At 39.7% G+C, this 27,360-nt stretch overlaps 1 protein-coding gene across 4 annotated transcripts in view; it reads right to left on the reverse strand.

Annotated features, from left to right (window-relative positions):
* The window catches only part of LOC138761591 (sperm-associated antigen 16 protein), an 879,716-nt gene that overhangs the window by 832,118 nt on the left and 20,238 nt on the right, over positions 1–27,360 (reverse strand). For all 4 annotated transcript variants that reach the window (XM_069933944.1, XM_069933945.1, XM_069933943.1 and 1 more), the window contains exons 3-6: positions 22,836–22,934; positions 16,642–16,769; positions 11,971–12,108; positions 11,743–11,850 (exon numbers count right to left, since the gene is read on the reverse strand). In XM_069933944.1, the coding sequence (XP_069790045.1) occupies positions 11,743–11,850; positions 11,971–12,108; positions 16,642–16,769; positions 22,836–22,934 (473 nt within the window). The remainder of the gene's footprint in view (positions 1–11,742; positions 11,851–11,970; positions 12,109–16,641; positions 16,770–22,835; positions 22,935–27,360) is intronic.

Raw genomic sequence — 27,360 nt, forward strand, 5'->3', positions numbered from 1 at the left:
ACAAAGGGGATCAAATGAAGAAGAGAAGGCCATCCTGCATCAACAGGATTGGAAAAGCAGCTATCAATTCCTTTAATAGAAGGAAGGCTGCCTGTGTTCTCCTTCATAAAAGGAAGAACACCAAAAGTAGTTTTAAAAGAAATAGCCACTCTGATTGCATCTAAGAAAAGAGGGCAGCCTCGTGTCCATGAATAAAGTCAATCTTGATTAAGGAAAAAAAATTGTTGTGGAAAACAGACTCTGTAACTCTTAGGTAAGATAAGAGGGATTTTGTGAAATCACTTGTATGAAGGAACACTACTCTGAAAACGGCTTGACAAAAGAAAGTTGAGTTTTAAAGAGGTCTGAAGATGTGATGTTTCATAATTACTTTTTTATAAATTTAGAACCACATAAAAGAATTCAAATAATATAAATCAATACAAATACATGTGACATATAAAAAGAAAAAAACCTATATACCACCCCTTCCCATGCTATCCCCCACTAAAAAATAAGAAAAAGGGGACAAGAGATTCTCAACAGAAGTACCTATTACTTTAAAATTTTTTATAGTATGCAGAGACCTGAAGGAGAAAGGAATGTCAGAGCTTCATTGAAATATTTACACCATGTTTTGTAAATATGGACTCCAGCATAATTACTTCTGAACTGCAATTTTAAAATCTTCAAGTTCAACATAAGATGTTTGATGCTGACATTTAAAATGGACTTTTCAGAATTTTGCCTAAACTGTAATAGTTTGGGACATTCACACTCACACGTGCGCATAGTGGGGTTTAAGATAGTTACGTTTAGAATTAAGTAAGAAATGTTATGCTATTAATATAAACTATTATTTTGAATTTACTATTGTCTGATGAATTTTCCATTGCTGTTCCTTTGTTAGTACAAATAAATTTTATTAGTTTGTTACATATGACATACACTTTACACTAATCAAAGGTGTAGAAATGATCACTTGCATGAGCCCAAGCTTCATCTGTCTTTTAGTTGGTGACATCGACTAGTCCCTGATCCAAATCTGTTCTGGTAATCCTCACAATCTCTTGACTCTACTGACAAATGTATTGGTGCTGCCCCCTGAACTAGTGAAGAAAGCAATCTTAGCACCTTTATTACCAACTTCCAAACTGCCCTCCACTTTATATGAACCATTTCTGACACCTTTCCCTTTTCTAGATCTCGGTCTCCATTTCAGGAGACAAACTATCCAGAAATATTTATTGTAAAACTACTTTCTTTTACAGCCACATTGAATACACCTCCTTCCACCTGGTCTCTTTCACTCAGTTTCTCTATCTCCACCACATTCATTCTCATGATGAGGCTTTCTGGTTCAGGACATCTGAAATGTTTTTTGTCTCAACTCCATTTCTGCTCACCCCCACCATCTCTTCCCAGATAGTTCAGAGATGGAGTTTCCTTGGTCTTCATCTTTCACCTGACTAATCTCCACATCCAGCACATTATTCTTTGTCATTTCTTCCAGTTGCAATGAGATCCCACTACCAGTGGCAACTTCTCCTCCCCACTCATTTCTATTTTTCTCTCTGTAACTCCCTGGTTAGCTCAACTGTCCCCATCTCCTGCCACGTTCCCTACAACCATATGAGATGCAACACTTGTTCCTATGCCTTCTTTCTCATCACATGCACCTCTTTCAATTTTATATCCTGGATTCTATGCTTTAAATATGGTCTCCTCCATAGTGACAGGAGCGAGAGTAGACTCAGCAACCATTGTGTGGAAAATTTCAGATGTCAAGGAACAGAAAACCTCATCTTGATAATGTATGTGGTGGAGATGGAGAAATTAAGTGAAAGAGATGTAAGAGATCAGGTGGGAAGTAGTGTAATCAAGGTAGCTAGGAATGTAAATGGGTTTAGAGTAAATAACTTTGGATAGTTGATCTCCTGAAATCCAGACAGGGAGATCCAGAAAAGGGAAAGAGGGTTCTAAAATAGCTCAAGTAAAGTTGAGGGCAGTGTGGAAGCTTGTAATTAAAGTGATAAAATTGATGAGTTCTGCATTAGTTCAGGAGGCATGAACAATGCATTTGTCAATATAGGCAAGAAAGAGTTTGTGAGGGCTGTCAGACCAGATTTGGAACAAGCACTGTTCCATGTAGCCAACCAAAACTGATCATTTCTCTCCATGGATGCTGCTTAACCCACTGCATCCAGCCAGCCTCTCAAGGATTGATCAACATTCTAGCATCAGCAATTCTTTTGTCCCTGCAACAACTTGCATTGTATCTGCATCGTCTGAAACCCAATGCTATGAACATTGGATTTTTCTAATTTCAGGTAACTTGCTGTGTTCCTTTTTTCTCTCCTTCTGATCCCCTGGTCTGACCAACTCCAACTTCCCACACCAGCCTTTGTCAAATATTTTCATTCACCTCACCCTCCTAGTTCCACCTGCCTGTCAACCATGCCCTTAATCCACTGCTTCTCCAATCCTCTGCCCCAACTGAATACAGGAAGGACACTAGCACAGGTAGAGCATTGGCTGATCAGTAGGAATAAAGGGATCTTCTTCTGGTTGGCTACCATTTATCAGTGGTGTTCTGCAGGTGTAGATGTTGGGGCCAGTTCTTTTTACATTGTATATAAATTATTTGAATTATGGAATAAATTGCTTTGTGGCCAAATTTGCAGATGATACCAAAATAGCTGATGGGGGGGGGGGGGGTGATGCTGAGGACACCAAAAGGCTCCATAGAAACTTAGATCGATTAGGAGAATGAGCAAATAAGTGGCAGATGAAATACAATGTTAGAAAGTTTAGGGTCATGCATTTGGTAGAAGAAAAAGACAGGCAGACTTCTTTAGCTGGGGAGAAAATTCAAAATTCTTGGGTGCAAAGGGACTGGCATCCGCAGTTGAGTGGGTGGTGAAGAAGGTCTCTCAGTACTCTGGAGAGACAGTTCACTCCAGGTCACACTGGCTTCTGCTTCCTTTCTTGATGTGCATTTCTATACAGATCTGCTGTTTTATTTTTTTCCTCTCTCCACTGTCCACAGGGCAAAAGACTCTTTCTGAGAGCATCAATTTACTTCTATGGTTTTCATTTTACTACGCTGTATCTTTGGTCCACTAGATTGTGATCAAATGAAGATTGGGCAACCATTTTACAGTCCAAGCCTGACCTCAGGTTCCCAGTGAAACACAAAAGTTGACAGACACTGTAATTTTAATAAAAACACAGAAATGCTGGAAGAACTCAGCAGGTCTAGCTGCACCCATAGGAAGTAAAGATAAATTTCTGACAGGGCCCAAAAATGATTATGAATGAGGCATAGAACATTCATGTTAGTGTGGGAATGCTGTGAAGAATTTAAATGATTGGCTGTAGAAAGTCTCTCATATCTTGAAGAAGGGCTCAAGCTTGAAACATCAGGTATATAGCTTTATCTCCTATGGATTCTGCAAGACCTGCTGAGTTCCTCCAGCATTTCTGAGTTTTTACTCAGGTTTCCACTAGTCTTCACCTGACTCATTCCAATTTTGACTGCTGAGAATTATCTTTCCACACTGTTCCAATGGAGCTCAAGGAATAGGATCTCATCTTTTAACTAGCCACATAACCATCTTATGAACTCCAAATATTTATAGTATTTCTGGCATTTCCTTCCCATTTCCATTATAATTTCAGATAATAATTATTTTCCATGTATCCCTTTCATAATTTCATTTTACTGATCTAGTGTTTGATTATAGAAATTCCCTTTTATTCTTACCTTCCCCTCTGTATTTCACTCCCTATTTCATTTGTTAATTATTCCCATTACTGAGGAAAATTTATAAAAGTGAAATACATTAAACCCTTGTTTTCCAGCATTGAAGCAACTGGGAGACTCAAAACAACCAGCAAAACAATTTTTTTTAAAAAAATCACAGGAAGTAAATAGGTAAAAAAAAATGAAAGTTTAAAATTGGCATCCCCTAGCATTTAGTTTGCCAATCCATGCAACATGCAGTCTCAAGCAACCAGAAAATTCACTTATTCGGCATCTAAAACTCCCCATAGGTGCTGGATACTGAGGGTTTTACTGTATTTAAAGTTTTTTGGATGGATGATGAAAAAATGTCAGGATTAGAGTTTAAAAAACTGGAAAGTTACATTGCAGCTTTATAAAATTTTAGTTCAACCACATTTGGAGCATTGTCTGGTGTTTCTCTTTGTGATTGTTATAACTGACCTGGAAGGAGAAGGAATGGGTCAGTAGGTTTTCAGACGACACGAAGGTTGGAGGTGTTGCGGATAAGTTGTCATAGGTTACAACAGGATACGCACATGATGCAGAGTTGGGCAGAAAAGTGGCAGATGGATAAATGTGAAGTGATGCATTTTGGAAGGTCAAACCTGAAGGCAAAGAACATGGTAGGATTCTTAAGAGTGTGGAAGAACAGAGAGACCTTGGTGTCCATGTCCATAGATCCCTCAAGGTGGATGTGCAGTAAAGCTTATATGCTGAGTTTCATTCGTCAGAAGATTGAGTTCAAGATTCATGAGGTAATGTTGCAGCTCTATAAAACTCTGGTTAGACCACTTATGGAATATTTTGATTAGTTCTGAAAAGAACAAAAGTGTTCTTTCATAATGAGATGTGGAAGTTATGGATAGGGTGAAGAGAAGATTTACGAGGATGTTGAGAACATGTCTTTGAGGTAGGGTTAACAGAACAAGGGGTTTTCTCTTTGGTACAATTATGAGAGGTATAAATCAGATGGACAGCAAGCACCTTTTTCCCAGGGCAAGAGTAGAAAACACCAATGTACAATGTGAGGGGAGGAATGTTTTGGGAGACGTCCGGGTTGATTTTGTTTTTATATCGGTTGTCACAACATCATGGGCTGAAGGGCCTGTACTGTGCTGTTGTGATCTATGTTTTTTTGTTGTTGCATGACATGAAGGATGTGAACACTTGGGAGAGAGTGCAGAAGACGATAACTAGGATGCTGCCTGAATTGCTGTGTAATAGCTATCAGAAGACATGGGCTGCGTGGATTGCTTTTGCTCAGCTGCCAGAAGCTGAAGGACAACATGATGGAAGTATATAAAATTATGAGAGGAACGGATGATGTTTTTTTTATCGTCAGGGTGTAAATGTAGGGTGCCTTCCATAATGTTTGGGACAAAAACACTTTTTTCCTTTATTTGCCACTGTGCTCCACACCATTAATTAAAGAGCACATTTCAGATTTTATTCAAGATTATTTGTATGCATTTTAGATTAACCATGTAGAAATCACAGCAATTTTTATACATAGCCCCCTCATTTCAGGGCACCATAATGTTTGGGCCATTTGGCTTCACAGGTGATTATGAGTACTCAGTTATATTTAATTGTTTCATTGGTGCTGGTATAAGAGAGCTAGGCTTGCCTTAAGCTTTTGTACACCTTTGGAGTCTATAGTTGCCATTTTTCAACATGAGGACTGGAGTTGTGCCAATTAAATTCAAAGAAGCCATTATGAGGTTGAAAAATAAGAATAAAACTGTAAGAGACATTGCCCAAGATGACCAAAATCAATAGTTTTGAACATCATCAAGAAGAAACAGTGCACTGATTAGCTCAGTAATTGCAAAGGGTCTGGTATTCCAAGGAAGACCTCCATTTCTGATGATAGAATTCTCATCAATAATGAAGAAAAATCCCAAAACATCGGTCCAATGGGTCAAAAACATACTTCAGGAAGCAGGTGTGGATATGTCAATGACTACTGTCTGCAGAAGACTTCATGAAAAGACAAAGAGGCTATATTGCAAAATGCAAACCCTTAGTTAGCCACCGAAAGGGTGGTCAGATTACAGTTTGACAAGAACTATTTAAAAGAGCCTGCAGAATTCTGGAAGATCGTCTTGTGGACAGATAAAACCAAGATTAACCTGTATCAGAGTGATGGCAAGAGCAAAATGTGGAGGTGTGAAGGAACTGTCCAAGATCCAAAGCATACTACCTTTGCCATGGTTTGCATCTTGCAGTGTTGCCTCTGTATTTCTCCAGACTCCAAAGGTGATCAAAAGCTTAAAGTAAGCCTTGCTCTCTTTTACCTGCACTAATGACACAATTAAACATACCCTTGAGTACTCACAAACATCTGTGAAGCAAATGTCCCAAACATTATGGTGCCCTGAAATGGGAGAACTATATATAAAAAGTGCTCTAATTTCTACATGGTCCAACCAAAATGTATACAAATAACCTTGAATAAAACCTGAAATATGCAATTTAATTACATGTGAATTGTTTGATTCCAAATTTAAAACTTTAGAGCACAGGGGTAAATAAAGGAAAAAAGTGACTTTGTCCCAAACATTATGGAGATCACTGAAGGTGGTAAGGGAAGACATTAAAGGCCATTTCCAATGCAATTTTCTTTTTTTAAATACAAAGAGCATTAGGTTCCTGCCAGGGGAAGTGAAATAAGAAGAAACAAGGGGTATTTAGACAGGCATAAACAGGCAAAAAATAGATGGATACATATCATGTGCAAACAAATAAGTTTAGTTCCGGTTGATATAGAATTGGTTGACTGAGTGGGAAAATGGATTAGTTCATGATTAAATGGACTGAATGCCTATTTCTGCTCCTATACCTCATGGTCTAAAAGGGATAGACTGTGCCCCTAAAAGATCAGGATGCGCATTTCTGTGTAGAGCTAGAGGAGATTGGAAAGATTTTATATTAATATTTAGTGAATGTGTTTAACATGAAACAGGACAAGCAGGAGTGAGAAGTGAGGGAGGCAACTAAAATTACCCTAGGGTACGTCTGTTTCAGTAGTAAAGGGGTGTGAGCAGCCTTGGATCCTGGATAAATCTCCATCCTCCGACCAAGTGCATCCCAGAACATTATGGGAAGGCAAAATGGAAATTGTTAGGGTCTCAACAGACATCTTTAACTCAATGCTAAGGACAGGAGAGGTTCCAGAGGACTGGAGGATGCCATTATTTAAAAAGAGGCTGCAAGGATAATCCAAGTAACAATAGACATGTTAGAGGGAGAGGCTGAAATTGAATGTGTTGGTATTACAGTTGATTAAAGGTAATTACAGAGGCGTGAGAGAAGAACTGTCAAAATTTGATTGGAAGGGGACATAGCAGGGATAATGGTAGAGCAGCAATTGGAAGAGTTTTGGGGTGTAATTCAGAAAACGGAATAATTTCATCTCAAAAATAAAAAAGCATTCTAAATGGAGGCAACTGTGGAGGAGAAAATAAGTCAAAGAGTATAAAATGAAAAGAAAGGGCATACAATATCACCAAACAAAAAGCAAGAAGTTAGAGGGTTGGGAAGCCTTTAAAAACCACAGAAGGCAACTAATAAACTAATATGGAGAAAAAATGAAATATGAAGGTAACCCACTAGTCAACTGAATAAAAGGGAATACCAGAATTTTTCAGACATATCAAGAGGAAAATAAAGAGTGAACATCTAACCACTGTTAGTTAATGCTGGAGAAGTGCTAATGTGGAATTTAAAAAATGGCAGATGAACTGAACAAATATTTTGCATCAGTCTTCACAGTGAAATTCGAGAGAGTCAGAGGAAGAAGTGAATGTAGCCACTATTATTAAGGAGAAGGTGATTGGGGAGCTGAATGATCTAAAGAATGGACTACATCTTGGGGTTCCGACAGAGGTAGCCAAAGAGATTGCAGAATCACTAGAGTCTGGAATTGTTCCATTGTTGACTAGAAAATAGTGGCAAAGGACAGATAGTGGCAAAAGCGCAGATTTACAAGGTTAGTTCCAGGTATGGCAGGGTTGACATATGCTGAAAGGCTAGAAAAACTGGACTTGTATCCGATGGAGTTTAGAAGGATGAGGGGGGACATGATTGAGGTATACAAAATTATCAGGAGGATAGACAGGGTGAAGTCGGATTACTTGTTCCCAATGATGGGGGAGACGAGGACTAGAGGGCATAGTTTAAGAATACAGGGTAGGCCCTTTAGGACGGAGATGAGAAAACATTTTTTTACCCAGAGAAGTGTGAATCTGTGGAATGCTCTGCCACAGAGGGTGGTAGAGGCAGATTCGCTGATTATGTTCAAAAGAGAGTTAGATAAGACTCTAGTGGGCAAAGGAGTTAAGGGTTATGGGGATAAGGCTGGAAAGGGGTACTGATGGTAGTGATCAGCCATGATCTGTAAAATGGCGGTGCTGGCTCGACAGGCCGAAGGGCCTACTCCAGCTCCTACTGTCTATTGTCTATTGTCTATTATAGTCTAGTAGACCTGACTTCAGTGGTCAGTAAAATTTTTAGAGTCCATTATGAAGCATAGGTTTTCCGGATACTTGAAAGCACATGATAAAAATGACCACTCAACATTGATTCCTTCAGGGAAGATCTTGCCTAAAAAACCTGTTGGAAATCTTTGAAGAAGGAATAATCAGAATAAACAAAGGAGAGTCACAAAGACTCTCCTTTGTGACTCTCAAAGGCTGTTTATTCAATTTTCAGATGGTCTTTGGCAGGTGTTGCATTTGAGGTCACTAAACAAGAAAGAAGCCCATCCAATTACAGGAAACCTGGGTAGAAAATTGGCTGAATGGCAGAGGACAAAGATCGAGAAAAAAGTGGCCTTTTGTGGTTGACCTGCTGATGACTTGTGGAGTTCCACAGGGCTCGGTGGTGGTTTCACTACTTCTCACATTTTATGATGAATTCAAAGATTCACCATTCAATAACTAAATAATTTTTTTGCATTTCTTTTCTAAAGGTTCTGAGGTTGTGCCTTTTCAATATTCAGTAGATTATGATGACATTCCCCTTTCATTCTTCTAAACCTCATTGAGTGCAGGCCCAGAACTATCAAAAGCTCATAAAACATTAACCCTCTCACTCCCAGGATCATTCTCAAAAACCTCCCTTGGAGATTCACCAACACCAACACATCTATCCTGAGATATTGGGCCTGGACCCAAAACTGCTCAAAATACTGCAAATGCAGTCTAACCAATTCCTTGTAAATCCCCAGCATTACATCCTTGCTTTCATATTTACAGTCCTCTCCAAACAAATACAAACATTATATTTGCCTTCCTTACTACTGACTCAACCTGCAAGTTAACTCTTTAGGGAGTCCTGCACAAAGACTTCTTTGGACCTCCCATTTCTGAATTCTTTCCCCATTTAGAAAATAGCCTACTCCTTTATTCCTTCCAACAAAATGCATGACTATACACTTCTCTACACTGTCTTCCATCTGCCACATCTTTGCCCATTCCCCCAACCGGTCCAAGTTCTTTTGCAAGCTCACTGTTTCCTCAACACCAACTGTCCCTCCATCCATCTTTGTATTACCCACAAACATTTCCACAAACCCATCAATCGAAATCCAGATGATTAATGTAGTGAAATCTGGGAATGGTGAAGGATGATGGTCAGAAGCAGCTGATTGGCAGATGCCAAAAGGAGAGAAAGCCAAGAGAAAGAAAAGGGTCAGGTAGAGGGAAATGCATGTGTGATCAGTAGAGACAAAGGCTGCCAGTACTGGAATCTGCTAATAGATGATAATAGTAGTAGACTTAAGTAGACTAGAGACCAGATGGAACCAAAAAAGGAGGGGGAACCAAAGAATCCAGAGGGGAAAATGAGGGTGGAGAGGAAGAAACCAAAGGAAGTAGGGGGATGAGAATGAGTGAGTGGGAAGGGAAGAGGAAAGGAGAAAGAACGGATGTAATTGGAAAATTCATTGTTTATATCATTGGCCTATAGAGTGCTCAGGTGGAATATTGTTCTTTTTGTTCAGATTAGTCCTCATTCTTGCAGTGGTAAAGGCCAAGGATGGACAGGTTGGTGAGGAAATGAGCAGGGGAGTATGTGATCAGGAGCTAAGGATTGCCATGCTCTGTGAAATGGTTCCAAAGTCTATGAAATATTTTACTATTTATTTATCACTTACTATTAGTTGGGAGCAATAGTTCAAGTTGCAGAACAACGATAATTAATGAGCGTTAAAAATCTTATTCATTAAAAATACAGAGCAAGTTTTAAAAAAATAGCTTCAGGAAAAGCAATGATCCTCTTTTTTTTGGAAGATTCAAGAAATCTCTTAATTTGGAGTGTGTCCTTAAAAAAAACACACACCAGAATTCCTGTGAATCAAGAAAGCAATTTATTATTCACACATGTTATTCTCATTTACAGATTAATTTTTTTTTACATCCAGGCACACAAATGACTGCATATTTCACCAAAATGCAAAAATTCTTCCAGTACATTGATCACCACTAGAAAAGCTAAAAACTTTTGTCTCGTTCACTCCTCATCTTCATGCTATTTTTTTGTCTCCTATTAGTTAATGGGCTTCAATATATTTAAACACAGTTTCACAGTGAATGATGATGCTTGCCAAATCATTTTAATAAAATATGACTGCATGGAGTAGTTTGCATTGGAAACATTTTGCTCAAAGCATTGTTTATTTTAATAAACCTGTATTAAGTTTGAGAACAAAATGTGATATTACATATCATTTATAAATTTCCTCAGTGCAATTACTTCCCAAAATGAGCATATATTTACTGGTGGCATACTAATTATTCCATGTGCATTAAGTATGAAATACAATTTAACTTAATCAAAATATTATCGGAACAAGAAGACTGCCACATGATGGCCATTTGGGTTAAATTTGAATCAACTTATATTCTGTACCCCAACTTACAAAGATAAAGGTGTCTTTTTTACCACAGTATTTGATTGATTTGAACTCCCAGATCCTTCTTTTCATCACTCTCTCAAAATTTATGTCAAAAGTAGAACAAATAAAGTAATGCATTTTTTTTTCAAATTGTGTTTTTTAATGAATGTGCAGATGGCATGGTGTCACCTAATAGAAAATCACAATTCACTAAAATGAAGCAGTGGGGGAGGGGGTTGCCTGTATTCGCTGCATTTTTACTCAGAATATATTAAATCAAATTTTTGATGAAAACTATGCTTCAGTGGTCTTTAATTTTATGATTAATTTTTAAAAATATTAATGGTATCTCTATTGACAAACAGTTCAGTGGTGGAAAAGATGGCCCAGGTTTAATGGACATGTAAAAATTCTTAAGAGAGGAAAGCAATTATGATGAGAGGATGATCTTAAAACAGCAATGATAAGATATGGAAACATTGGGTGATGGGATAATAATGTTTGAGGATATTCTTCAGTACATCCCAACAACAGAAACAGTGGGAAGGAGTTAAATTTAAACAAAAATATAGCACGGTATCAAGTCCTTCCAGCCTACAACACCCAATTACATCAATGTGACCAGTTAATCTTCTAACCTGTACATCTTTAGAATGTGCTAAGAAACTGGAGCAGGCAGAGGAAACGCATGTGGTTTTGGTGAGAAAGTACAAACTCCTGACAGACAGCAACAGATTTGAACCTGGCTCACTGGTGCTGCAACAGCTATGCAATGCTAACCATATCACTCAAAGTTGAAGGAGAAATAGTAGAGATAGAACCAGGAAAGGCTTGTTCAAGTGGAATGCAAATAGAGATATTCTAAAGAGGTTATCTGATATTAAAAATAGTAAATTCCATTGTTGCTTAGGTTGGTACTTTTTTTAAAAAGTAGTTGTACTTTGCCAACAGAATTATGTGGTGGCTTCTCTTTTAAAAAAAATATTGATTTAACATTTTTGTAATTAGATCTTATGTCCAAAACATTGCACTGACTTCCAAAGATTACTTAAAATCTCAGACTCATGTAGTTCCTTACCTTTTAATATCATTGATAAGTCTGTTTTTCTCTTGCACTACACGCTTATGATGCATCCTATGGAAATCACGTTCTTTCCTCAGCTTTACTAATGTTTCACTAGCTGTGCTGTAGATACAAAAATGGGCATGTTTTTAACTACTGGTTAAAAAAAATTATTTCATACATAAACTTATGCTTCAAAAAATGTGTGTATTTTCATGCTGCAGTAAATTACTTAATACATACTTGGTTACTTTCTTGCAGTTCTCCAGATCCTTCTTCACATTTTTTAACTCATTCTCAAGCAGCTGGTTGTGACTGTACACATCAGGAACAAAGCCAACATCTTGCAATTTTAATAAGCCTCTTTGTAGCATTTCATACCTAATAAGACAGAATGTAAAATGTATGGTTTTCAAAGAAATTTTACTGCTTTACATTTCATAATTAAACGAGAACAAAGCAACTTTTTGGCATGACCATGAGGGGAATTCAAAAGTAATTGTTGGTTGAGAATGATGAGAGAGGAGGGATCATCTGAATTGTGCTTAAATAAATAGGATAAGACTACATATAAATGTTAGAATTTTTTTGTGTGGAGGAAAATTAAGTGATTTAATATTCAAATGATAAATGAATGTTATCACATGATTATATGATAAATATAATCAAGGGAAAATCAAAAAGTAATGGCCTGCTGCTTCTGAATAAGTGCGCCAAGCACAACTCGTGCATCACTAACACAATGTTCAGACTTGCAAACAAGTCCAAAACAACTTGGATGTATCCATGGTCCAAACACTTGACTATATCAAAGTACACCAGTGTGACCTTCAAGATGTCACCATCACCCGGGCCTTGCGAGGTGCTGTGTGTTGGACAGATCACAGGCTGGTTCGGTCAGTCCTCAACCTGCACGTAGCCACTTTGCATCATAAACAATCAAACACTGCCAGAGTGTCATTTAACATCGGCAGACTGCAAGATCCAGGTCAAGTCCAAGGTTTCCAAGATGTACTTTAATGAAAAACTCTCCAGCAATTCACTACTGGTGGGAACCTGTTCTGAAAAGTGGAAGTAGTTCAAAGATGTTGTCACGCAGACTGCAACAACCTGAGTGCATCAAGATTGGGTTGATAAAAACCACGAGACCATTTCAGCAGCCCTTAGGGCCAAGAACAAGGCCTATGCAGAGTGGCAAAATAAACCATCATTTGTCTCAAAGAAAGACGTTTAAACATCTGCAGTCCAAAATACCGGCAGAACTATGAGAAATGAGGGACAAGTGGTGGCAGAGAAAAGCTGAGCAAGTGGTACGCTATGCAGACATGAATGCCAGCACAGAGTTTTTCAGTGCCATAAATTCAGTTCATGGTCCTTATAAATCATCAGACAGGTCGAGCCTGATCAAAGACCAGGAAGGACTGCAAAACCGCTGGGATGAATACTTTTCCAACTTTCTCAATAGGCCGTCCACAGCTGATCCTGATGTTGAACAGCACATCCCTCAACAGCCTGTCCTGAATGACCTAGACCTGTCGCCCTCTACTGATGAGATCAATAAAGCAATCACGCAGATGAATTCAAATAAAGCAACAGGGCAGGATGGTATTCCTGCTGAGATCTATAAAGCTTTAAACCCAAACGCATTACAGGCATTCTACGACATCCTGAAAGACATCTGGATCACAGAGGAGATGCCTGACGACCTCCATGACGCTCTCATCATGGCTCTCTACAAAAGTAAGGGAAGCAAATCAAACTGCAGAAATGGCAGGGGTATCTCACTGCTGTCCATCACAGGCAAGATTTTTTTCGCCGCATCCTCCTGAACAGACTTGTCACCATCTCGGAAAGGAATCTCCCAGAGGCGCAGTGTGGCTTTCAACCAGAACGGAGTACAGTGGACATGATCTTTGCCGTGAGACAAGTTCTGGAGAAATGCATCGAGCAGAACAAGCCTCTTTACTCTGTCTTCATTGACCTGGCAGAGGCATTTGACATTGTAAACAGGGAGGCTCTCTGGATCATCCTGAGTCATTATAGATTTCCAAGGAAATCTGTAAAAATGACTCAGCTGCACCATGACGGAATGACAGGACAGGTCCTCTGCAGTGATGACACATCAGCTGCATTTGTCATTTCTAATAGGGTGAAGCAGGGCTGTGTTCTAGCCCTTGTCTTGTTCAATCTCTTCTTCACTTGGATGTTGTTACGTGCTGTCCAAGCTCTGGAGGAGGGAGTCTGCATCAGGTACTGACTGAACGTAATGATGCTTGGGCATCAACCTGAGCAATACTGAAGTACTCCATCAGTCTGTGCCAAACACCAACACCATAGAACCAAAATTCACTGTTGATGACTCCCAGCTGACAAATGTAGCCCAGATGTGGTTGGTGGGACATCATCAGAATGGACGACCACTGTATGTCCCTCTCTGAGAGGCAGGGTGTGAAACACAGAGAGGAGACAGAAATCACTTCCTGAAGGACAGGCTGGCAAACTTTGGAAGGCTGCCTGGTCGAAGGAGAAGACTGGCGACGTGAAAGGTAACATTTGTTTAAATGTTGTGGTGCATATCTATTGCTGCTGGTTTTTGGGGTCCTCTCGACTCCGTAACAATAGTATGACAAAAATTATAAATGTTCAATACAGGTTTGTAACTTATAACTTTATACATCAATTATGTCTGATTCCAGAGCATTTGAAAATATATAATTTGAGTTTTTCTGATTTGTGTTTTCGATGTAATGGTCAAAAAGGAACATTTTTACATTCAGTATGGTCTTGTGACAAGGTTAAGCATGTTTGGTCTCTGGTTAAGGATTGTTTACAGAATATTTTGAAAATAAAATTTTCTTTAGATCCAAGAATTTTTTAAATTGGGGACATTAGTGAGTTTTGTTTGGTATATAAATTGGATAAATTTCAAATAGCTTTTTTTGAGATTGGCATTAGCAGTAGCGAGGAAATGTATAGCTATTTCGTGAAAAGATCAGGTAGAATTTTATTTACTGAGATTGCATTCAGAATTAAGGTTTTGTATTCCGTTGGAGAAGATAATGTATAATTTGAGGTATAAATATTATGTTTTTAAGAAGATTTGGAGCCCATATTTAGATTATTACAATTGTAAAAGTTGAAGATGGTGATCTGGATGTAGGGGGGTGTGTTTCCTTATCACACGATACATGAATTTGTGATTGGTAGTCTCCTCTTTTTTCTTTCTTTCTTTTTCCTTTCTTTCTATTAGGGGTTAGGTGGGTTATAGGGCTAAGATTGGAGGGTGAGTTGTATTTGTAGGGGTTGGGAGGGTGGAAGGTTTTTATTCCAGTCTTTTAGGTTATATATATATATATATATATATAGACCATGTTAAATTTAGGATATATTGTATCATTGTTGTAACCATGCTTGTTCTTTTAAATAAAATATTTTTTTTAAAGTACTAGAAGCTGCGGCTGCTGACAGGTCCCGTTGGCGAGCCCTGTGTGATAAAGCCTACACCAGTTTCAGAGAGGCGCTGTCAAAAACTGGCGGAAGGCCATGAACGGCATTGCAGAGCAACAGCCACAGTTATTACAATAATGGACTTCCAGTGCCCCCATTGTGCTAGACTCTGCGCTTCCAAACTGGGACTGCAAAGTCAACTTCGTGTCCACAGATGAACTGCATAACAACATGTCTTCTTCAAACCGAAGGATGGCCAACAAATATATGTAGTAAAGTAGCAGGTTGGGGGGTGTTAAGTAGCTTGCTATAGAGTTTATTTATAAACGAGTGATCCTGAAAGAGGTAATACATCTGGATAAAATAAAAATAAATATTGAAGGAGATGTTAGGAATAGGAATATGCTTTCAAACCACCTATTTAACCAAAAGTCTAACATGTCGTTTCTTAGTTGATTTAGTTAGTTGAAAATTTTTTTAGATAGAGGTACAACATTTAGAGTTCTCTGGACATCTGGCATCACTCTCAGAATCAGAGTTGCACAGCACAGAAACAGACTCATTAGCCCACCAATTCCACGCTAACCTTTTAACTCATCCACACCAATCACATTTGCCCATGCTAAGTCCCTATCCATCAAAACCTTGTGCATTTTAAGTGTCTGTCTCAGTGTCTTCCAAACAATCTGACTCCATCACCTTCTTTTGTAGTGTGTTGCAAATTTCAACCACTCTCCATGTGAAATAAATCTTAACAAATTATTAGACCATAACCCCTCCCCCCCCATATTTTCCTTACATTCATGTGCCTAGGAGTCTCTTAAATTTCTCCACTATATCACCTTCAACCAGTACCCGGCTGTGCATTCCAGGCATCCACCATTTTTGTGTTACAAAAAATACCTCTAACATCTTTACTACATTTTTTCCACTTTTAAAACTGGTGTCCTCTGATATTGGCCATTGTACACTGTGGAAAAAAACATGGGCATCTATCCATGCCCCTTATAATCTTATACATCTCTATTAAGTCACCTCTTATCTTCTGTAGCTTGCTCAACCTTTCCTCACAAGACACATTCTCCAATCCAGGCATTGTTGCAGCCTGAATCTTATTTAGTGCCTTGGCATTCTTACTTCCAGAATACGACTGCTAGTTTCACAGCTAATAACTTGATCTGTGGCTTTTAATCATTCTATCTCTTTTTAAATCTATAGATGGGAATATAGATTGCAAAAAAAAAAGAATCTGGACTACTGTTCAAAGAACACAAAATAAATGTTCCAAGCAGAGGTGAACAATAATAGTTAATTCATTTTTAAAAGTTATGAACATAAAAATGGCAAAAGTGCTACTAAACCCAAATGAGAATGATACCTGTGCATTACACAAGATGGTGAGAGGATAAGAGTAGTTCAAAGATAATATTATATTTACTTTGTAGTACATGATCAGTTTATATTTACCATTCGGTTTGAAAGCAGTCGAGAGTTTTCATCATTCCCATATTCATCAGAAAATTCCGAAAGAAATCATCAATTACTTCCGGTTGCTGGGAAACTTGCTGCTCAGAAATCAAACTACATTCCTGGGTCTATAACAGAAAAAGACAACCATATCAGAAAATCCAAAGCATTTAACTATGTTCTTAAAAGGCCAATTTAAATTTAAACCAGCATTATGTCATGTGTGTGATGGAAACCCTGATAATTACCACTTAATACATTCACTGATGAACTGGTATTGACGATTTCTCATAAGGAGAATGTTGACAGTGACAGCCTTTATTGTACACCTTATATGTCCCTGAAATCAGAAAGTGGGGTAAGCCAACTACAGAAGCGCAGCAATTCCACACTGCTATCAAATTGGATGTTCTAGACCACACATGTCAAACTCTGGCCCGCGAGCCAAATTTGGCCTGCGATATAATTATATTTGGCCCGCAAGATCATATCAAAAATGTATTAGAGGTGGCCCACTGGCCGCCGCGCCAGTATAGCGCATGCACAGTAACCGCTGTGTCCCAGGGTGAGAGAGAGAAAAATCCTGGACCTTGAAAAGTAGTGGTGGGTGGTTTTATAAACACGCTGTCGTGTCCCCCCGCCCACCACCACCCCCCATCGCAGCGCGGCCTGGCCGGTGTCAGGGGAAGCCAAGGCCGCTTCCCAGTGCCCGGAACCCCAGTGGCACAGCATTTCTTGGAGCTGCAGATGGAGTCGGGACGCCAGAGGGAAGATTGGGGCTCCCCGCCGGGCGATGGGGGCGCCGGCCGCTGGCCGCCCTGCGCCTTCCCACCGGACCAGCGGCGGATGCCCAGAGTACACGTGGAGAGCGAGACTGGTCGGGCAGGTAGTGTTGGAGTGGCGTGGGCTGGATCAGGATTAGCCGTGCTCACCTGCTCCTCCACCGCTGACCGGGATCCCAGCGCGGTCCTAAGCGCGGAGACTGCCCTGGAAAGGTCCTGGGACACCGGCACGGAAAGAAAAGGGGGTCTGGGAGAAACTCAGCAGGTCAAGGGGTGTCCGGGAGAAACTCATCAGGTCAAGGGAGGTCCGGGAGAAACTCAGCAGGTCAAGGGGGGTCCAGGAGAAACTCAGCAGGTCAAAGGGGGATCCAGGAGAAACTCAGAAGGTCAAAGGGGGATCCGGGAGAAACTCAGCAGGTCAAAGGGGGGTCCGAGAGAAACTCAGCAGGTCAAGGGGGAGGGGTCCAGGAGAAACTCAGAAGGTCAAGGGGAGGGGGTCTGGGAGAAACAGCAGGTCAAGGGGGGTCCGGGAGAAACTCAGCAGGTCAAGGGGGGTCCGGCAGAAACTCAACAGGTCAAGGGGGGTCCGGCAGAAACTCAGGGGGGGCCTGACCTCGCCAGGACCGTTGCCCACTCCCCCTCCCTGCCGCAGGCCGACCCGCGACTCACGGTGACGGGGCCGCTGATCCGCCGAGATGCCGCCCTGCAGCGAGAGCCGATGCCCCCGCACTGTCGTTGTCCAACCCGATCACCTGCAAACCTCGCCCTCCTGCACACAGGCCTGAGTAAGTATTATGAACTTTAATCTCAGGATAAAACGATCTTCCAATCATTTCATGTCACAGTGATAAATATATTCCTGGTTAAAAATGGTCCTGCACCTGGATACAAGCTCATTAGGCATAGGATATCTGTACCAATGGAAAAAGGGCATGGCAAATAACCCTGCTAGGGTTCATGCCCATTTGATTGTTTCAGGAATCATGTTATTCTCCCACATTCTCAATAGCCCTCAGATTTTACTATTCGACAGCACACTAGCAACATTTGACAAATCCTCTATAGAGAAATATTATTTATTGAATATTTTATTTCTCATTTGTTAGTGCTTCTGGAAAGAATTTATCCAAAACTATTATTAAACATTTATTTTAATAAGAAAAAGTTTAACATTACATATGTTGAGAGAAGAGAAAACATGCAGATGTTGTTGAAAATTTTCAATAAATATTTAGTTTGGCCCTCGACTTAGTCCAAGTTTTTAATTTTGGCCCTCCGTGAATTTGAGTTTGACACCCCTGTTCTAGACTTTCAATGCAAAATATAAAATAATTAAATTTTTGTTCGAATGATATATGGATAAAAACTAAAAGACATTGCTGTTAGAGTAGGTCTAAATTGTTCCATGCTGCTAGTAAGGGAAATCATATGTGTCCTTGCTCTCATTAATTTACATGCCATAGGTCCATCTGATCATGGCTATTAATAACAAACAAAATAGTTTTGTAGGTTAAGTAGAGTTGATATTAGAGTTAAATTTGAAATTCTCTGATTTTATTCCCTCCTATATTTTTTGCAAGTTTCTAGCCACTCTTCAGTTTTACTACATCTCTTTATATGCTGTGCTCTTGGTGTCAAACCCTCCAATCAACATGCAATGGCTGAATTAATGTATTGTAATCAATGACAATCAGCTCTCAAATTGTCCTCAACATCCTGAACCTGCTTCAAAGGGACATCCTTCAAACTGGTTCCCAAGAAAAGTAACCTTCCTCAATGACTCTCAGCCAGTGGCTCTTTCAGCTACTGTGATGAAGTTTTATGAGAGTTTGGTTATAGAGTAAATTATTTCCTGACTCTGGAATGACACAGACCACTTGAATTCACCTATCGTCACAAAAGGTCAACAGTGGATGTGACCTTGCTGGATGTCCACTGTGTTAGATCATTTAGACCTGAAGAACACTCATGTCGTGCTGGTGTTTATTGACTCCAGTCTAGAATTGAACACCATCATATCAGCAAAACATGATCAATCTCAGGGAATTGTGACTGTACTCATCTCTATTCAACTGCATTCTCTATCTCCTTATAAACAGACCCAAATTAGTGCAGATCCTCGCATCCTCCTCACTGACCATCAACATAGAGATACCTTAAAGCTTAATCCCCTGTACTATTGCCTATACACTCATTTTTGGATAGCCAAGTTTGCCACCAATACAATCTATAAATTCACTGATGATTGTGGTTGGCTGAAAAAACAGGAAAAGATGAGTCAGAATAAAGGTTGGAGATCAAGAATCTAGTCGAGTGGAGCCAAAACAATAATTTTGCTCTTTTTCTTTGGCTTGGCTTCGTGGCCGAAGATTTATGGAGGGGTATGTCCACGTCTTCTGTAGGCTCGTTGGTGACTGACAAGTCCGATGCGGGACAGGCAGGCACGGTTGCAGCAGTTGCAAGGGAAAATTGGTTGGTTGGGGTTGAGTTTTTCCTCCTTTGTCTTTTGTCAGTGAGGTGGGCTTTGCGGTATTCTTCAAAGGAGGTTGCTACCCACCGAACTGTGAGGCGCCAAGATGCATGGTTGGAGGCGAGATCAGCCCACTGGCGGTGGTCAATGTGGCAGGCACCAAGAGATTTCTTTAAGCTGTCTTTGTACCTCTTCTTTAGTGCACCTTTGTCTCGGTGGCCAGTGGAGAGCTTGCCATATAACACGATCTTGGGAAGGCGATGGTCCTCCATTCTGGAGACGTGACCCACCCAGCGCAGTTGGGTCTTCAGCAGCATGGATTCGATGCTTGCGGACTCTGCCAGCTCAAGTTCTTTGATGTTGGTGATGAAGTCATTCCAATGAATGTTGAGGATGGAGCGGAGACAGCACTGATGGAAGCGTTCTAGGAGCTGTAGGTGATGCTGGTAAAGGACCCATGATTCGGAGCTGAACAGGAGCGTGGGTATGACAACGGCTCTGTACACGCTGATCTTTGTTTCTTCAGGTGGTTGTTTTTCCAGACTCTTTTGTAGTCTTCCAAAGGCGCTATTTCCCTTGGCGAGTCTGTTGTCTATCTCTTTGTCGATCCTTGCATCAGATGAAATGGTGCAGCCGAGGTAGGTAAACTGGTTGACCGTTTTGAGTTCTGTGTGCCCGATGGAGATGTGGGGGGGCTGATAGTCATGGTGGGGAGCTGGCTGATGGAACACCTCAGTTTTCTTCAGGCTGACTTCCAGGCCAAACATTTTGGCAGTTTCCGCAAAACAGGACGTCATGCGCTAGAGAGCTGGCTCTGAATGGGCAACTAAAGCGGCATCGTCTGCAAAGAGTAGTTCACAGACAAGTTGCTCTTATGTCTTGGTATGAGCTTGCAGGCACCTCAGATTGAAGAGACTGCCATCCGTGCGGTACCGGAAGTAAACAGCGTCTTCATTGTTGAGGTCTTTCATGGCTTGTTTCAGCATCATGCTGAAGAAGATTGAAAAGAGGGTTGGTGCGAGGACGCAGCCTTGCTTCACGCCGTTGTCAATGGAGAAGGGTTCGGAGAGCTCATTGCTGTATCTGACCCGACCTTGTTGGCTTTTGTGCAGTTGGATAACCATGTTGAGGAACTTGGGGGGTCATCCGAGGCGCTCTAGTATTTGCCAAAACCCTTTCCTGCTCACGATGTCAAAGGCTTTGGTGAGGTCAACAAATGTGATGTAGAGTTCTTTGTTTTGTTCTCTGCACTTTTCTTGGAGCTGTCTGAGGGCAAAGACCATGTCAGTAGTTCCTCTGTTTGCGCGAAAGCCACACTGTGATTCTGGGAGGACATTTTGCTCTCAGTATTAGAAAAACCAATGAGATTATTGTGGATTTTATGAAGGGATGGCTTAGGGTTTATGCACGTGTCTTCATTAATGAAATAGCAGAAAAGAGGGTTTGTTGCTTCGAGTTCTCTTATTGGAAGACCTCTCCTCGAGCCAGCACATGAAATCAATGGTGAAGAAGGCACTGCAAGACCTCTACTTTCTGAGGATTTTTTTCTACAGGTATACTGCAGAAAGTATACTGACTGCAAGTGCCCTGGAATTCAGAAGGCTACAGAAAGTGGCAAACCTAGCCAAGTCCATTACAGGCATTAACTTCCCATCCATTGATGACATTTATGCAAGATGCTACCTCAAGAAATCAGCCAACATCATAAGGGACCCAATCACCCTTGGCATAACCTCTTGCTGCTACCTTCAGTTAAAGGTGCATGAGGATCAGGTTCAAGAACAGTTTTTATCCAATAACTACCAGGATCTAGAACTTCCCTGCATTTCCTGAAACTCTAAAACAAGAGGTATAATTGTATAATATTGATAAACTCTCAATATTGAATTGAGACATGTGTGTTGAAAATACCTATCAATGAAAATGAAAGAATATCCCATGCAGTAAACAAACTACCATGTGACATAATTCATGCCTCACTAGTTCCAATACCAAGGGTCAGTAATAATCTATAAATAGCATTTAATGTAGTGAAAATTCAGGAATCGCTTCTCATAATCTTGGGAAACACCAGAAGTGATTAAGAGCTCAGGAAGAAATAACAGAAAGAAAGGACCATCACTTGCTAGATTTAAACACTGTGATGAAATCCATAATTGTTCAATATTCCTTTGTATGAAAAACAATATTCTAGTGCATTAAAATCATCTACACAATAGAAACATTTACCAAATCTGAGTCCGTCATTTGAAAGAGATCATTTGGTTTTTTTTTAATTAACTCTTTCTTTGGCTTGGCTTCGCGGAAGAAGATTAATGGTCGGGTAATGTCCACGTCCGCTGCAGGCTCGTTTGTGGCTGACAAGTCCGATGTGGGACAGGCAGACACGGTTGCAGCGGTTGCAAGGGAAAATTGGTTGGTTGGGGTTGGGTGTTGGGTTTTTCCTCCTTTATCTTTTGTCAGTGAGGTGGGCACTGCGGTCTTCTTCAAAGGAAGTTGCTGCCTGCCGAACTGTGAGGCGCCAAGATGCACAGTTTGAGGCAATATCAGCCCACTGGCGGTGGTCAATGTGGCAGGCACCAAGAGATTTCTTTAGGCAGTCCTTGTACCTCTTATGAAAACTACTGTTTTCATAAAATGGCTCATTGCAAATTAGTTACTTGAGTAGATGTTGGAAATTGATAGCATCAACAAATAGTATTTCCTGGTGTTTAAAAGTACATTACATAAATACTGGTTCTCTCTTTTTTCACTACAGACCAACTTTAAAATACAAGTGAATCCATTAGCAAATATCTACTTCCAGATTTGTCCCTCTTTTAATCAAAACAAAAGCCCTCAGCAAATTGAATGTTTTAAGACTGTCAAAATATCTAGTATTTAAACCAATTAGAGTTTAACATCAAACCAAATGCAAATTTAACATAATTTAAAATTCTTACTGCAACTTTTAAATCCTCATTCTGTTGCTCTATTATTTTCACAATTTTCTCCAAATTCTCATCTCCTTCTGAAATACTTGAGTCATCTTCAGGAGGAATCTGGCCAAAGCAAAAAAAAACAGCAGAATCATGAAAAAGGAAGCAGTAGATTATTTATTAAAATGTTTTTTGTAGAGCGATTTCATCAATTCAATGTGCTAAAATTCATTCTATATACAAATAAGATAAAGGATCTTGACCCAAATGGTGACTGGCAATTCCTACTCATGCATGTTGTCTGACCCAGAGTCCCTCCAGTGTCTTATTACAAGGAATTTTATTTTGGTTTTAAATAGTACTCTTAGTGTTTTTGATTTTTAATGTTTAAATATTTGATTGATGGGGGAGAGTTAGACAGAATGTAGGAAAAAGAAGAGTTTAAACAAATTCTTCACTTTGCTGAGCATGAGATTGATGAAGGAGAAAGAGTGCTTGATACCTCAAATCAGCAAAGCAGAGTTTTGTGGTAGAAGTTCACCAGTGATTATACCGGAGAGAAATATAGTCATAAGATAATGGAGGGAAAATCACTAGTTGGAAATTGATTGAACAGTGAATGTGATAGTTTTTATTCTTGGTAATTGGATTTCAATTTTTATTCTTGTCAGCAAAATGTGCTATATTACTGAAGCAAAACCTCCCAATATTTGGATGAAATTCTTGTGCCAAAAAAACAGTAATTATCTATAAGCTTTCCAAATTATTTGCTGTACAGCTTGTATTAAGATGACAAATCCTCATCATTTGAAAACTGTAATATCTGACTTTGGACAAGGGAATATCATTTTGTAGTCTCTTATATCCTCTTCATAATTTCCTATACACATTTTTTGCATCAATAAATTTAGCATCCATACTGCTGTCCCTGCCATCCAAGTGATTTAGAGAAATAGGAACAAGAGCACACTATGCCACATTATTCATAACATCCCATCTATAGGAAACAGCGAGCAGTTCTGGACTTTGTTTCAGGAAATGTGGGAATGGTGGGTGTGAAAGAGCATTGAAGACAGCTGTCACAATTCAGATTTAGGCATTGTTGTAGTAATATTGAGGAGAGACCACGTCAAATTATTAAAAGATGCATAATGTTACCAATGAAGCAGCAAGCCTGAGGATTGGGAAATTTAACAATCACCAACAGAAGGCAGAACCACTGATAAGGAAAAGGGATGCAGATTTTATGTAAGCTGGTGTGAAACAAAAAAAAACAGACAGCAGCTTCGATGGAAAGGCAAAAAATGAAATATTAGCTATAATTATAGTAATAACAATATTTTATTATCATATACATTGTGCAATGCACCAAAGTTCTTTCTTGCATACTGCAGCCAAACAGGTACTTTGTTTAAAAAAAAGACAAATATAACTTAAAAATACAATATTATACCAAATTGAATTAAAAAGTCAATACAAAAACAAATATAGATCATGTATTCATAGCTATCATCGTGCAAACAAAAAGTGACATACTCGTGCAGATAATCCTTTTGTAGTGTTGGAGCAGTCCATGATTCAAGAGTCTGACAGCTACTGGGAAGAAACTATTCTTGAACCTATAGGTACGGTTCTTCAGGCTTCTGTACCTTCTGCCCAATGGCAGCAGAGAAAAGCAGTTTTGACCCACGTGATGAGGGTCGTTTATGGTGTTGGGTTCCTTCTTGATGTAGGTCCCTTAGAAGTTGAGGGAAGAGCAATTATATTAGGAAATACCATAAGCATTCCAAAAGCTAAATGGAGCTGCAACAGATGTTCAGGCACTTCATGAACAGATGTAAAAATAATACTTGTAGTGTTTGATTTTAGATTCCCCGTTATTCTCTTCATGCCAAGGGCTTAGATCGAGCAAAATTTATCAGGTAGATCCAGGAGGGTTTCTTGAAACAACAAGTAGATAGTTCAAAGAAGGATGGAGCCATGCTGAAGTTCAAGCTTATTGCCACATACAGAGGAGGTACAGTGAAAAAGTTTCTTTTGCAAACAGTATAGCTTGTCAATCCATGCAATAGTATAGCAGTAAAATCACAGTACAGAGAACATTCAGTTAAACAGCAGATGCAGCAATTATTTTACTGTGAAGTTTGTTTTGGGAATTTGATAAAAATGTGAAAAACTGTCCTTGAATTTGGTGATGCATGATCTCAAACATAAATTTTCTTCCCGATTGGAGTAGAGTGTAGTGTGATGTGGTGAAATGTCTTAATATGTTGGCTCTTTTCCAGGTAGTGTACATGTAGATGGAGTCAATAAATGTAATGGTCTAAGCTGCGTTCACATTTTTCTGCAGCTTCTTGCAGTCTTAAGTGGAGCAAATAACAGCGTACGCATATAACACACAGTGATAGATCCTAAGAGAATACTTTAAATGTTGCATCCATAAAAGTTATTGAGGGATGAAAGTGTCATGTCAAACTTCTGGTCCACTTGCATGGACATCGTATTAATTTGGATGGACTATAAATCTGTCGACTATCTCTACCTCAGCGCTGTTGATGAGGATGGAGGAGTGAATTCCATCTGTCTTCCAGAAGTCTATGACTAGCTCTTGCTGACCTTGAGGGAGAGGTTGTTGTCCTAGCACCAAAATTGTCTAACTCCCTTCTATATTCTGACTTTTTGTTTTTTGAGATCCAGCTTACGACAGTGGTGTCATTAATTAATTTATAAATGGGTTTGAGTGGTAAATAACCATATAGTCATGGGTATATAGGAAGTATAAGGATCTGAGTTTGCAGCTTTGAGGCCACCTATATTAAGAATAATCATGGAGGGAATGCTGTTCACCGATCCGTGCTGATTTTGGCCTGCAGGACAGGAAGTCTTGGATCCATTCGCAGGGGTGGGGGGCAGGGCTGAAATCAAGGTCATCGAGTTTGGGGATCAATTAATTTAGCACAATTTGAAGCAGGCGCTGTAATCAACAAATGGTAATCTGACATGAGTGTCCTTGCTTGTCTCGATGTTTCAGGGCTGAGTATAGTGCCAGGGAGATGGTAACTGCCATGGACTTTATTTGAGGAATGAGCCTGGCCAAGTAATTTGTTTCAATAGGGGAGAATTTTGGGAATAGGGACCATAATACTGTCAGCTTCAAGACTGGTGCTTGAGTGACAGTCATTGCACATGTTTTTTGCACTACTGATAACATATCTATTTATCCTTTTATATTTTATTGTTTTTCTTGTGGCATCTCAGTGGAAAAAGCCCACTTGCATTTACTGTCTCTACACCCTTCATAAATGTGTATACAAGTGCGTTTCCCCATATAGGAAAAGCTTGGGACCGGACAGTTTTTGGTTAATGGAACAATGGCTTTCCTCAGTTCAGTAGCATTAGCAGAATACTTGTATCAGCAGTTAAACAACAACGGCAGGGTTTTCGAGCATCAAAGAATGTTTAATACGTACCATAAACTAACTTGATCTTCACTTATTATGAACCATGACAGCTCCATTGTTATCAAATGGCACCAACAGAGTGTCAACTTGTGACATCATGTCTGCGCCGCGAAAAAGTTCAGTTCATGGATCATTTTGGTTAAAAGAACTTCAGATAAAGGGATAAATCTTCCCTCATTCTTCAAGCTCCAGAGAATAAAGTCCTAACCTATTTAACCTTTCCCTGTAACTCAGTTCCTCAAGTCCCAGCAACATCCTATTAAATCTTCTCTGCACTCTTTCAACTTTATTTACATATTTTTTTTGTAGTTAAGGTGAGCAAAGCTGTACATAATACTCCAGATTTGGCCTCACCAATGTCTTAAAACTTTACTATAACATGCCAATGCCTATACACAATAATTTTATTGATGAAGGCCAATGTGCCAAAAGCTTTCTTTATGGCCTTACCTGTGACCACACTTTCAGACAATTTTGCATCTGTTCTACTGCACTCCTCTGTGCCCTATTGTTTACTATGTATTTTCCACCTTAGTCTATCCTTCAAAAGCAATATCTCAAACTTGTCTGCATTAAATTCCATCTGCCATTTTGCAGCCCACATTTCCAGCTGGTTCAGATCCCTCTACAAGCTTTGAGTCTTTTTCTGTCCATTACACCTCTAATCTTAGTGTCATCTGTGTAATTGGAAGGAGAAGGACAAAGCACTCATGTGTTGCTATTGCCCTTTCAGAAGGCATTTGATATAATTAGACCATACAATATTAGGGACATTATAAAGGCATGGATTAAGAATTGGACAATAAGCTAAAGAGAGATGGAACAAGCAGCTCATTTTCAGGATCAGAGGGTGCTACAGGGATCAGTGCTGGAAAATCTGCCCTTCACAACCTATATCAATGATTCATATAAGGGATTACGTGTAGTAAACTGTATCCAAGTCTGATGACGATACAAATTCAGGTGGCTGATGGTCTGCATAATCCAAAAGGTTTCAGGGAGTACAGACTGCTTAATGAATGGACAGGAACTTGGCAGACAGAATACTTTTTTCCACATTATGAGCTCACCTACCTTGTGAAACACTT

Source organism: Narcine bancroftii, chromosome 4, assembly GCF_036971445.1.
Source record: "Narcine bancroftii isolate sNarBan1 chromosome 4, sNarBan1.hap1, whole genome shotgun sequence".
NCBI lineage: Eukaryota > Metazoa > Chordata > Chondrichthyes > Torpediniformes > Narcinidae > Narcine > Narcine bancroftii.